Below are 13,267 nucleotides of genomic sequence, written 5' to 3'. Positions count from 1 at the left end.
AGGATCTAGGGAGACAGGATGAGAGAGGGTCCAGGGAGACAGGCTGAGAGAGGATCTAGGGAGACAGGATGAGAGAGGTTCCAGGGAGACAAACTGAGAGAGAGTCCCGGGGGACAGGCTGAGAGAGAGAACAGGGAGACAGGCTGAGAGGGAGTCCAAAGAGAGAGGGGCTGAGCCTGTTCCATCTACCCAGGCAGTCTGCTGAATCTCTCAGCGTAAGTCTCCACAAGTCTAAAGAGCTTTCTTTATTCATCTCCTTTCCCTGATCTGAAAGGACTTGATGCACCACAGCAATATGGTGGTGGTGGAAGCCTAGACAGTCTTTTGAGTGTTGGGACAGTGTTGAGTGTACGGTGGAAATGAATAGTCTGTGCTTTAAGAGCAAGGCCCTTGGGGATAGTAGCAGTGAGAAGAGAACAAGCTGCTGCCTTTCACATGACACAGAACAGAGAGAGAGTAAGAGGGAGAGAGTAAGAGAGAGAGAGAGTAAGAGAGAGAGAAAGAGAGAGAGAGAGAGAGAGAGAGAGAGAGAGAGAGAGAGAGAGGGGATGCACACAGGGGAATTTTGCATGCCACACCTCTGATGCATCTACCTGTCACAAGATACAAACAGACTGCATGACTTCTGAAGAAATGCCTCCACATCTCCTCCACTTACAAGAAACCCCTAGCAAGCCAGAATACAACAACCAGGCTTTGGTTATGCATGGTTTATTATTTATTATATATTTACTACAGTAATCTGAAGATTGGCATGTGAGTGAGGCCCATTCAATTCAGTAATTTAAGGTCACGGTACATACAGTACTAGCTGTGAATTTCCGTTCAGACTGTTGACTAAGTCCAAACAGATCAAATGATTCCCGATAGAATGTCACAAACGGCACCTCATCTATGAGCCTGAAAGGCAAAATGTTGCCTGTTAGACAGACAAGGCAGTACCACTATTTTGTCATGAAAGTGGTTTAGAGAGCGAGAGAGAGAGAGAAAGAGAGAGAGAGAGAGAGAGAGAGAGAGAGAGAGAGAGAGAGAGAGAGGGACAGTTTGTACTAAAGTTAAACCCCCTTGTCCCCTGCAACTGACAGTGGATTTGGATCATTTTGGGACAGAAATAATCCACACTTTGATGGAAGCTGTGTTAATTAAGTGGAAACGCTGTAGCTCCTCTTGTAGCAGCAGAGGCTCAGTGAAACATAAAGGATATCCTGACTGGGAATATTCTCTATGTAAACAATGAACCCACCCTACAAAGGGCTGTGCAAGCGCCGGCCGGACGCTCAAACACAGGGCCGAGGGGCCGGGACTGGGCTGTGAGGTGAAGCGGGTCCAGGGAAGTCAGGAGAAGGGCTAACGGGGAACGTATGGACACCCCTACCTGTTCCGCCACGGGTGCGTAGGGTCCCGGTGTGGGAGGAGGTGTTGACCCCTCCGAAGACGGTCATCCCCTGGCCGACAGGTGCCTGGAAGTTGTTGAAGTTGGGGATGGCGGTGACCCCGAAGCTGGGATAGTGCTGGTGCTGCGGCGTGGGATCGGCGCCATAGCGGAAGCCTGTGGCACTCTGGGAGATGCTGGTGTCTCGGTCGTCCGTGAGTTTCGTTGCTTCTTTATCCTTGCATTGTACACAGCCCATTATCTATATTCTACACAGAGAGAAACACAGAGAAACAGAGAGAAACACAGAGAAGAAGAAGAGGGATTATCAACTTGCTTGTAAATCAATAGAACATCTAGTCTGAAAAGGAAAAGGAAGGTTACAGGGCTGATGACAAGCCACAATACATGGAATAGAGGTGTACTTTAACATTGATCTTGGTTTGCTCTCCTCTCTCCTCAGATGACATGTCCTTGTCTCATTAGAGAAATGCTGTCTCTCAAGGAGCACTAGGAGGTTTATAGCCTGACATACACACGCGCACACACACGCGCACACACACACAAACGCACACACGCGCACACACACGCACACACACACGCACACACACGCACACACACACACACACACACACACACACACACACACACACACACACACACACACACACACACACACACACACACACACACACACACACACACACACACACACACACACACACACACACACACACACACACACACACACACAGGCGCATACACACACAGCAGCGCTCCGGATGACTCACACAAACACTATGTCTCTTTCACGGCCAGGGGAAAAAAATACACTCAGATATACACTCGTGTTGGGGAAGGAGAGCTAGTCGGGGAGAAGGGGACCCATGGAGGATCGGTCATAGGAGTATTCACTCATCCATTATTCCATGATAACATCACTGCCAGCATCGACCGACCGGTCCTATGGGTGGGAGGTGGGGGGAGTGTGGACGTTGCTTCTGTCTGTTAATAACGAGACAGGACATATTTCTAGTCGGACATCTCTATGTTTCTTCCAACACTATTACTAAACCAAGTATAGTCTCCTTTTATGGTATAACCTAGGTCTTCAAATACTGGTATGTAAACACACCTACAGACAAGAAAACATGTTCAAATACCTTCTGTAGAGACTGTTTATGCCTTGGCTGTGATGGTATTGGCACAAAATTAAAGCATATAAAGTTTATCAACTAGCTGGTGCTGGGGAAGATTACCACAGGACAGAATTATTCACCCTGTGACAATTAATGTGATCTCATTACCAGCCTACAAAATAAACATGAAAATAACACTGTCTGTGTAGACCAGCACAGACAAACAGACTGTAAATTGCAGTGTTCCCTTGGAGACAGACTGCTGATCTAGTCCTCAGCTATAGCCACGACTGTCCTCAAACGTGTCATTTGAAAATATTCAGGATTTCAATTAGAGGTTGACCGATTAATCGGGATGGCCGATTAATTCGGGCCGATTTCAAGTTTTCACAACAATCGGAAATCGGTAATTTTGGACGCTGATTTTTTATTTGTATTTTGTATTTATTTATTTATTTTACACCTTTATTTAGTCTTTATTTAACTAGGCAAGTCAGTTAAGAACACATTGTTATTTTCAATGACGGCCTAGGAACAGTGGGTTAACTGCCTTGTTCAGGGGCAGAACGACAGATTTTTACCTTGTCAGCTCGGGGATTCAATCTTGCAACCTTACAGTTAACTAGTCCAACGCTCTAACCACCTGCCTCACGAGGAGCCCGCCTGTTACGCGAATGCAGTAAGAAGCCAAGGTAAGTTGCTAGCTAGCATTGAACTTAATCAATCATAATCACTAGTTATAACTACACATGGTTGATGATATTACTAGTTTATCTAGCGTGTCCTGCGTTGCATATAATCGATGCAGTGCGCATTCGTGAAAAAGGACTGTCGTTGCTCCAATGTGTACCTAACCATAAACATCAATGCCTTTCTTAAAATCAATACACAGAAGTATATATTTTTAAACCTGCATATTTAGCTAATGGAAATCCAGGTTAGCAGGCAATATTAACCAGGTGAAATTGTGTCACTTCTCTTGCATTCATTGCACGCAGAGTCAGGGTATATGCAACAGTTTGGGCCGCCTAATTTGCCAGAATTTTACGTAATTATAACATAACATTGAAGGTTGTGCAATGTAACAGGAATATTTAGACTGATGGATGCCACCCGTTAGATAAAATACGGAACGGTTCCGTATTTCACTGAAAGAATAAACGTCTTGTTTTCAAGATGATTGTAACGATCTGAGTGTAGTGGGTGAGGAGTCAGGCGCAGGAAGCAGAGAGTTCAGGGGAGTGCTATTTTAATGCACAGAGAAACCGCGAACATAAGCCAACCCTCACGAAAACACAGGGCGTAATGAACAAACAAATGCCCCAAACAGGGGGACTTAAACTGTCCAGAAAAACCCCACAAAATAGGAAAACACAAAACCCATAGACGTGCACACAAGTACACCAAACAGACGGTCACAATAATTAATCCCGCACAAGGAACCAGGCGGGCCGGCTGACTAATAAAGCCTTACTACTAACTACCTAACTCAAAACAGGTGCATTCAATAAACACATAAAGAGGGGGAGGAAATAATCAGTGGCAGCTAGTAGGCCGGCGACGACGACCGCCGAGCACCACCCGAACGGGAAGGGGAGTGTCCTTCGGTCAGAGTCGTGACAATGATAGTTTCCGCATTCGACCATATTAATGACCTAAGGCTCACATTTCTGTGTATTATTACAAATGGTATAGAGAGAAATAGTCCTATAATTCCTATAATAACTACAACCTAAAACTTCTTACCTGGGAATATTGAAGACTCATGTTAAAAGGAACCACCAGCTTTCATATGTTCTCATGTTCTGAGCAAGGACCTTACACTTTAGCTTTCTTACATGGCACATATTGCACTTTTACTTTCTTCTCCAACACTTTGTTTTTGCATTATTTAAACCAAATTGAACATGTTTAATTATTTATTTGAGGCTAAATTAATTTTATTGATGTATTATATTAAGTTAAAATAAGTGTTCATTCAGTATTGTTGTAATTGTCATTATTACAAATACATGTTAAAAATTGGCTGATTAATCGGTAGCGGCTTTTTTTTGGGCCTCCAATAATCGGTATCGGTGTCGTAAAATCATAATCGGTCGACCTCTAATTTCAATAAGAGCCCTGTTTCCCTTGCACTGTCGGTCTCTGTCTGTCTCTCTCTCTATCCTTCTTTTCTCTCCTCTCCCGCTTCCCTCTCTCTGATCTCTCTTTCCCTCTTTCCAAGCCTCCTGGCCTGGTGTGTTGTGTCTATTCCATCTCTTCTGATAGAAGAAGGAAGTGCAGTCTGCAGTCACTTAAGACACATGGGGGAAAGAATGAGGTCCAGTATGCTTCCCTTTGGCCAGAGGGAAAAAACAAGGCCCAGATTATAGGAAGCCCTCCTCCCTTCCATCAATCAGCACAGCTGACATACAATGGCCACCCATTGAGCATGGTCAAGGTCCAGAACCTGCTTCCCACATCATCACTGACTGACGACTGCATGCTTGGCAAATGGAGAGAGAGAGAGAGAGAGAGGATAAAGAGAGAGAGAGAGAGAGAGAGGATAAAGAGAGAGAGAGAGAGGATAAAGAGAGAGAGAGAGAGAGAGAGAGAGAGAGAGAGGGGGAGAGAGAGAGAGAGAGAGAGAGAGAGAGAGAGAGAGAAAGAGAGAGAGAAATAAAGAAAGGATAAGGAGAGAGAGAGAGAGAGAGAGAGAGAGAGAGAGAGAGAGCATCAGGATTCCCAATCCATTAAAGTTTAAACAACTGAGCAATACACATATTGGTTTAAAGTTGTAGATTAAGGCTAAATCCACACAGATACAGTGATCAGATAAAAAGGAATCTCTGTGACATTATCCAGTCTCATATAATAAATAACATATCAGACAGCGGCTAGTATTTGGCCTCTGACCGTGGCCTGGCAACCAATGAATCCCTGGCTCCGCAAAACGATGTGCGAATGCTACAATGACTCAGTGGGCTAACACTGTAATCCACCACAACAAGCCCTAGACAGGAAGAGAGCCAAGAATCAGATAACTGTAACGGTCAGTGGTGGATTCCACAGCATCTCTAATCGTCTTCAACTTGTAGCATCACTTAAAATGCTCAAAGTTGCTTGATAATCTATCTCATAACATAGCCGCTGGGCAGCAGAGAGAGATTGGATTGGCTTCTGGACATCGACATTTGTATTGATCTCTGTTATCCGGTCAGAGGGCTTGGCTTGTGTTGTGGTAAATGTCAGAGTAATCTGTGGAAGCAGGATGTTGTTAACTGAATACAGTCAAAGCTGCCTCTGGTAACAGCACAGTATTATAGGTGATTCCAAAGGAGCCAAATGGAACAGGTTGTTGCTGTGTAGATGACTGGAGATGTTGAGCATGGCAAGCACGCCATACACACACACACGCACAGGCACAGGCACACACACACACACACACACACACACACACACACACACACACACACACACACACACACACACACACACACACACACACACACACACACACACACACATACACAGCAGTGTGTAGTCAGCTACAACCCTATCACAGAGTACTGCAAGACCACTCACAGTGTTGTTGTTCTACCGTTCAGTAGGCAGCTATGAGACAGCCCTCACAGCAGGAGACAAACAGACAGCCACAACAGAGCCTCAGCCCAGTACGATGCCTGCTCACTGCGGACCCCTCAATACAGGCTAGGGACTGAGCTCAGCATCACTGCACCCTTATTTTCAACCCAACCTCTTTCATCTCTTTCTTTGCCCCCTTCCCTCCTGTTGAGAAAACAGAAAACACCTGCTAGCCGTAGGCGCTTGTATCGTTGTTTACTCCTTCTGTCCTCCCCTTCCTCTGCTGCAGATTAACAGCCTGAAACCAACTGATAGCCATCAGCACAGTGTTTCATATAGAAACCAACTGATAGCCATCAGCACAGTGTTTCATATAGAAACCAACTGATAGCCATCAGCACAGTATTTCATATAGAAACCAACTGATAGCCATCAGCACAGTGTTTCATATAGAAACCAACTGATAGCCATCAGCACAGTGTTTCATATAGAAACCAACTGATAGCCATCAGCACAGTATTACATATAGGAACCAACTGATAGCCATCGGCACAGTGTTTCATATATAAACCAACTGATAGCCATCAGCACAGTGTTTCATATATAAACCACCTGATATCCATCAGCACAGTGTTGCATATAGAAACCAACTGATAGCCATCAGCACAGTGTTTCATATAGAAACCAACTGATAGCCATCAGCACAGTGTTTCATATATAAACCAACTGATATCCATCAGCACAGTGTTTCATATAGAAACCAACTGATATCCATCAGCACAGTGTTTCATATAGAAACCAACTGATAGCCATCAGCACAGTGTTTCATATAGAAACCAACTGATAGCCATCAGCACAGTGTTGCATATATAAACCAACTGATCGCCATCAGCACAGTGTTTCATATAGAAACCAACTGATAGCCATCAGCACAGTGTTTCATATAGAAACCAACTGATAGCCATCAGCACAGTGTTTCATATAGAAACCAACTGATAGCCATCAGCACAGTGTTTCATATAGAAACCAACTGATAGCCATCAGCACAGTGTTGCATATAGAAACCAACTGATAGCCATCAGCACAGTGTTGCATATAGCAACCAACTGATAGCCATCAGCACAGTGTTGCATATAGCAACCAACTGAAAGCCATCAGCACAGTGTTTCATATAGCAACCAACTGATAGCCATCAGCACAGTGTTGCATATAGCAACCAACTGAAAGCCATCAGCACAGTGTTTCATATAGCAACCAACTGATAGCCATCAGCACAGTGTTGCATATAGCAACCAACTGAAAGCCATCAGCACAGTGTTGCATATAGCAACCAACTGATAGCCATCAGCACAGTATTTCATATAGGAACCAACTGATAGCCATCAGCACAGTGTTGCATATAGAACCCCATATCCTAATCACTTTTCTTCTCATCAGATTGGCTCAACCAATCAGATCAATGGTCCTTCATGGATAACCAATTATAAAGCAGAACATGACCAGAAGCTAGTTAAAGTAAAGGCCATTCATATAGGATCTATATGGACCAAATTCATTAATATATTTCATTGAAAGATCTAAAACGTTGAAGGATCTAAGGCTGCTTTAAATTAAATAAAAAGCAGAAGGGGATGACAATTGATTAAATCAAGTTAAAGAGGTGTCAACTTCTACCATATGTTCTGTAATCCGTCTCTCAACAAAGAGGAGAGGAGATAGGGGATAAACCCAGATCCATCCACAGATCCAGGTCAAATATTAATGGAGCGGTTGTGGAAACTCAAGGTTGGCATGCCTCAGAGTCTGTGTCGGGCAGCCGCAAGAGAGCTGCAGAAGGACCAAACGCCCTGGATGGTAGCATGTATATTTCATAGGGGGTGATGAGGTGGCAAGGGTGAATCACTAGTATACACTGTCACATTATGCCCTGGGGGGGAGAACCTTTTATCACCACTCTTTACACGGATGGTCTGGACAGAACACCTCAGGCTTTACATGAAGCCATCATCTCTGAGCAGAGAGTAGGGAGGAGGAGAGGGAAAGAAAATGGATGCTTATACAGGACATACACTGAGTGTACAAAACATTAAGAATACCTTCCTAATATTGAGCTGCAGCCCCCTTCTGCCCTCAGAACAGTCTCAATTCGCTGGGGCAAGGACTCCACAAGGTGTCGAAAGCATTCCACAGGGATGATGGGCCATGTTGACTCCAATGCTTCCTATAGTTGTGTCAAGTTGGCTGGATGTCCTTTGGGTGGTGGATCATTCTTGATACACACAGGAAACTGTTGAGTGTGAAACACCCAGCAGAGTTGCAGTACTTCACACAAACCGGTGCGCCTGGCACATACTACCATATCCTGTTCAAAGGCACTTAAATATTTTGTCTTGCCGATTCACCCTCAGGACGGCACACATACACAATCCATGTCTCAAATGTCTTAAGGCTTAAAATCCTTCTTTAACCTGTCTCGCCCCTTTCATCTACACTGATAGAAGTGGATTTAACAAGTGACATCAATAAGGGATCATAGCTTTCACCTGGATTCACCTGGTCAGTGTATGTCATGGAAAGAGCAGTGCTCTTAATGTTTTGTACACTCCTATGTATATTTGTGGGGCTGTAGATATTTGGGTGAGCTCATCTCAATGACCTAGTCATTAATGTGTGTCTCAAAGTCAAGCCAGGTCAATAACGTGGCCCACGCAGCCAGTCATGTCTCTCTCTCGCCACTGCAGAGCCAGACAAAGGATCAAGACGTTTGGTTTTGTTCTCTCACTTCAGTTCTGTGCGTGTAAAATATTACTCTGCCTCTGTGTCATGCCCTTCATCAGAGTGAATGTTAAAACAAACTTCCAGACAGAGAGAGAGAGCATCAGGTCGACAGAGATAATGAGATAGAAGATGATTAAGTGGGGCGAGAGGATACGGAGGGGAGGAGGACAATGCCTGTCTAAGAGAGGGACAGATGAATAGAGAAGCCCACTAATACACCCACCCAAGCCCCATCCTGCGACCTAAGAGGCATGCACCAGATGCACAGCATGCTCTGCTCACACCTAATGGTCCAAGCCTAAATAAGTAAATGCTCTCAACCGAGAAAAATGTCCTCCTGTGTGCTACCTATATCCCCCCACTAGAATCCCCATACTTTAATGAAGACAGCTTCTCCATCCTAGAGGGGGAGAACAATAATTTCCAGACCCAGGAACATGTACTAACATAGGATGGAGAAGCTGTCTTCATTAAAGTATAAAAATACACCAATTTCTTCCTCAGGGCCGGGGGGTGAGACAGGGATGCAGCTTTAGCTCCACCCTCTTCAATATATATACAGTATCAATGACTTGGCAAGGGCACTAGAACAGTCTGCAGCACCCGGCCTCACCCTACTAGACTCTGAAGTCAAATGATCTGGTGCTTCTGTCCCCAACCAAGGAGGTCCTACAGCAGCACCTAGATCTTGTGCACAGATTCTGTCAGACTTGGGTCCTGACAGTTAATCTAGGTAAGACAAAAATAATGGTGTTCCAAAAAAGGTCCAGTTGCCAGGGCCATAAATACAAATTCCACCTAGACACCGTTGCCCTAGTGCACACAAAAAATGATACTTACCTTGGCCGAAACATCAGCACCACAGGTAACGATCTGAGAGGCAAGGCAAGAAGGGCCTTCTACGCCATCAAAGGGAACATAAATTTCAACATACCAATTAGGATTTGGCTAAAAATACTTGAATCAGTCATAGAGCCCATTGCCCTTTATGGTTGTGAGGTCTGGGGTCCGCTCACCAACCAAGACTTCACAAAATGGGACAAACACCAAATTGAGACTCTGCACGCAGAATTCAGCAAAAATATCCTCCGTGTACAACGTAGAGCACCAAATAATGCATGCAGAGCAGAATTAGGCCGATACCCACTAATTATCAAAATCCAGAAAAGAGACGTTAAATTTTATAACCACCTAAAAGGAAGCGATTCCCAAACCTTCCATAACAAAGCCATCACCTACAGAGAGATGAACCTGGAGAAGAGTCCCATAAGCAAGCTGGTCCTGGGGCTCTGTTCACAAACACAAACTACAGAGCCCCAGGACAGCAGCACAATTAGACCCAACCAAATCATGAGAAAACAAAAAGATAATTACTTGACACATTAGAAAGAATTAACAAAAAAACAGAGCAAACTAGAATACTATTTGGCCCTAAACAGAGAGTACACAGCGGCAGAATACCTGACCACTGTGACTGACCCAAAATTAAGGAAAGCTTTGACTATGTACAGACTCAGTGAGCATAGCCTTGCTATTGAGAAAGGCCGCCGTAGGCAGACATGGTTCTCAAGAGAAGACAGGCTATGTGCTCACTGCCCACAAAATGAGGTGGATACTGAGCTGCACTTCCTAACCTCCTGCCCAATGTATGACCATATTAGAGATACATATTTCCCTCAGATTACACAGATCCACAAAGAATTCGAAAACAAATCCAATTTTGATAAACTCCCATATCTACTGGGTGAAATTCCACAGTGTGCCATCACAGCAGCAAGATTTGTGACCTGTTGCCACGAGAAAAGGGCAACCAGTGAAGAACAAACACCACTGTAAATACAACCCATATTTATGCTTATTTATTTCCCTTGTGTACTTTAACCATTTGTACATTGTTAAAACACTGTATATATATATATATATATGACATTTGTAATGTCTTTATTGTTTTGAAACTTCTGTATGTGTAATGTTTACTGTTATTTTTTATTGTTTATTTCACTTTTGTATATTATCTACCTCACTTGCTTTGGCAATGTTAACACATGTTTCTCATGCCAATAAAGCCCCTTGAATTGAATTGAATTGAGAGAAGGGGAGAGAGAAAGAGAGAGGGAGAGAGAAGGGGAGAGAGAAAGAGAGAGGGAGAGAGAAAGAGAGAGGGAGAGAGAAAGAGAGAGGGAGAGAGAAGGAGAGAGAGAAAGAGAGAGGGAGAGAGAAAGAGAGAGGGAGAGAGAAGGAGAGAGAGAAAGAGAGAGGGAGAGAGAAAGAGAGAGAGAAAGAGAGAGGGAGAGAGAAAGAGAGAGGGAGAGAGAAGGAGAGAGAGAAAGAGAGAGGGAGAGAGAAAGAGAGAGGGAGAGAGAAAGAGAGAGGGAGAGAGAAGGAGAGAGAAGGAGAGAGAGAAAGAGAGAGGGAGAGAGAAGGAGTGAGAGAAAGAGAGAGGGAGAGAGAAGGAGAGAGAGAAAGAGAGAGGGAGAGAGAAGGGGAGAGAGAAAGAGAGAGGGAGAGAGAAAGAGAGAGGGAGAGAGAAAGAGAGAGGGAGAGAGAAGGAGAGAGAGAAAGAGAGAGGGAGAGAGAAGGAGAGAGAGAAAGAGAGAGGGAGAGAGAAAGAGAGAGGGAGGTTAACAAAGTGTGAGAGAGGGAGGAGAAGGAGGAGGCGGAGCACAGCTCTTGACAAACACTTGACAAAAGGAGCCGGATAATGATCAGTGCTGGGCGTCACATGCAGAGACTCAGTCCGCCGGGGAACGGCCTCGCCTCTGTGCTCTCAGTGTGCTTACAGCCAGCCACATCACGAGCAGGCCTGCCTGACTGTCTGTGCTATTCAAGGTTAACGCTCAGAGGCTTATGGCTCTTTCCTTCCACACACAATCACCAACCTACACTTAACATGAACAGGAAGACAAACACGGCACCCAACACACGCAATCTAAAACCACCCTTCTTAGTATGAACACATGCGAGATCTCAAGAAACAATGCGATGGGAGAAAGGTCAGTGGGCCGCTCATTTCCCTCAAAGCAGTGTGTGTGTGTGCGTGTGTCAGAGTATTTATGTGTGTGTGTATGTGTGACAGAGAGAAAAAAGGGAAGCAAATGAGTTGTGTGTGGGTGAGCAGTGTGTTTGAGTAAAGGGGAGCAGAGGAGGGGTATTTTCTCCTGAGTGTGTTTGTGTGAGCAGTGTGAGTGTATGTGTAAGTGCTAGCAGCACAATTATCACAACAGCTACAAGGCGAGCCATGGAATTAATCCAAATCACTGCACTAACAGTCTGACAAAGATCCTTGTAGTTATTTAGGATTCAAATCGGACTGTGTGGGGCATCAGATTCCTCCTCCTTTTCCTTCTCCCTCCATCACATGCGATGATCTGGTGTGATGTTATTCATCATCAGCTGGCAGAGAGAGAGAGTGCGATGGTGTGCTGCTTCCGGGTCTGACTGATCTGGCTGTGTCTCTGTGAGGAGAGAGAGCTCTTGTTCAAGAAGGACTGGCCCACTGCCACCGGGTTACAGGGGTCACCTGGCATGGCCCCGAGGAAACAATCAGGCACAATACCATTGCTGGAGGAGCAGGCGGGATCCAAACCTCCCCGAAACCTCCCAGGAGTCGCAGAGCCCAAGGAGAGGGTTAGCCCGGCCGGACTAGCCCCCTTTCCTCTCCTGCAGCCCACAAAAGGAGAAATCTGCCTCCCATTTTCTAAGGAGCAGCCTTCACAAAAAGAGAGTGAGGGAAATACCATTTGATGTTCTCCCTCTCCATGGCTTACTATTTGTTTTTGTGATCAAATGTTTTCTTATTTTGTAATTGTTTCATTGGGGGGGGGTTACAGGTACAGTCTTCAAATTAATATATTTTCATATATTCAGTTCAAGAGGCGAACAGCTAACAGCGAACAGCTAAGCAAACAAAACAGCTGGAGGCAGGGCTTTCTCCTATAGTCTGCCTACGCATGTGAGAGACGCAGACTTGGTCTCAACCTTTAAGTCTTTATTGAAGACTCATCTCTTCAGTAGGTCATATGATTGAGTGTAGTCTGGCCCAGGAGTGTGAACGTGAACGGAAAGGCACTGGAGCAACGAACCGCCCTTGCTGTCTCTGCCTGGCTGGTTCCCCTCTCTCCACTGGGATTCTCTGCCTCTAACCCTATTACAGGGGCTGAGTCACTGGCTTACTGGTGTTCTTCCATCCCGTCCCTAGGAGGGGTGCGTCACTTGAGTGGGTTGAGTCACTGACGTGATCTTCCTGTCTGGGTTGGCGCCCCCCCTTGGGTTGTGCCGTGGCGGAGATCTTTGTGGGCTATACTCGGCATTATCTCAGGATGGTAAGTTGGTGGTTGAAGATATCCCTCTAGTGGAGTGGGGTCTGTGCTTTGGCAAAGTTATATCCTGCCTGTTTGGCCCTGTCCGGGGCTAT

The 13,267-nt window shown here is 45.1% G+C and overlaps 1 protein-coding gene across 4 annotated transcripts in view; it reads right to left on the bottom strand.

Annotated features, from left to right (window-relative positions):
• LOC115107673 (tyrosine-protein kinase Fyn) overlaps window positions 1–13,267 on the bottom strand; it is a 78,921-nt gene that overhangs the window by 24,239 nt on the left and 41,415 nt on the right. For all 4 annotated transcript variants that reach the window (XM_029631176.1, XM_065008717.1, XM_029631174.1 and 1 more), the window contains one exon: window positions 1,376–1,641. In XM_029631176.1, the coding sequence (XP_029487036.1) occupies window positions 1,376–1,631 (256 nt within the window). In that variant the 5' untranslated portion in view covers window positions 1,632–1,641. The remainder of the gene's footprint in view (window positions 1–1,375; window positions 1,642–13,267) is intronic.

Source organism: Oncorhynchus nerka, linkage group LG24 (assembly GCF_034236695.1).
Source record: "Oncorhynchus nerka isolate Pitt River linkage group LG24, Oner_Uvic_2.0, whole genome shotgun sequence".
NCBI classification, from domain to species: Eukaryota; Metazoa; Chordata; class Actinopteri; order Salmoniformes; family Salmonidae; genus Oncorhynchus; species Oncorhynchus nerka.
This window is presented reverse-complemented; position numbering and strand designations above follow the sequence as displayed.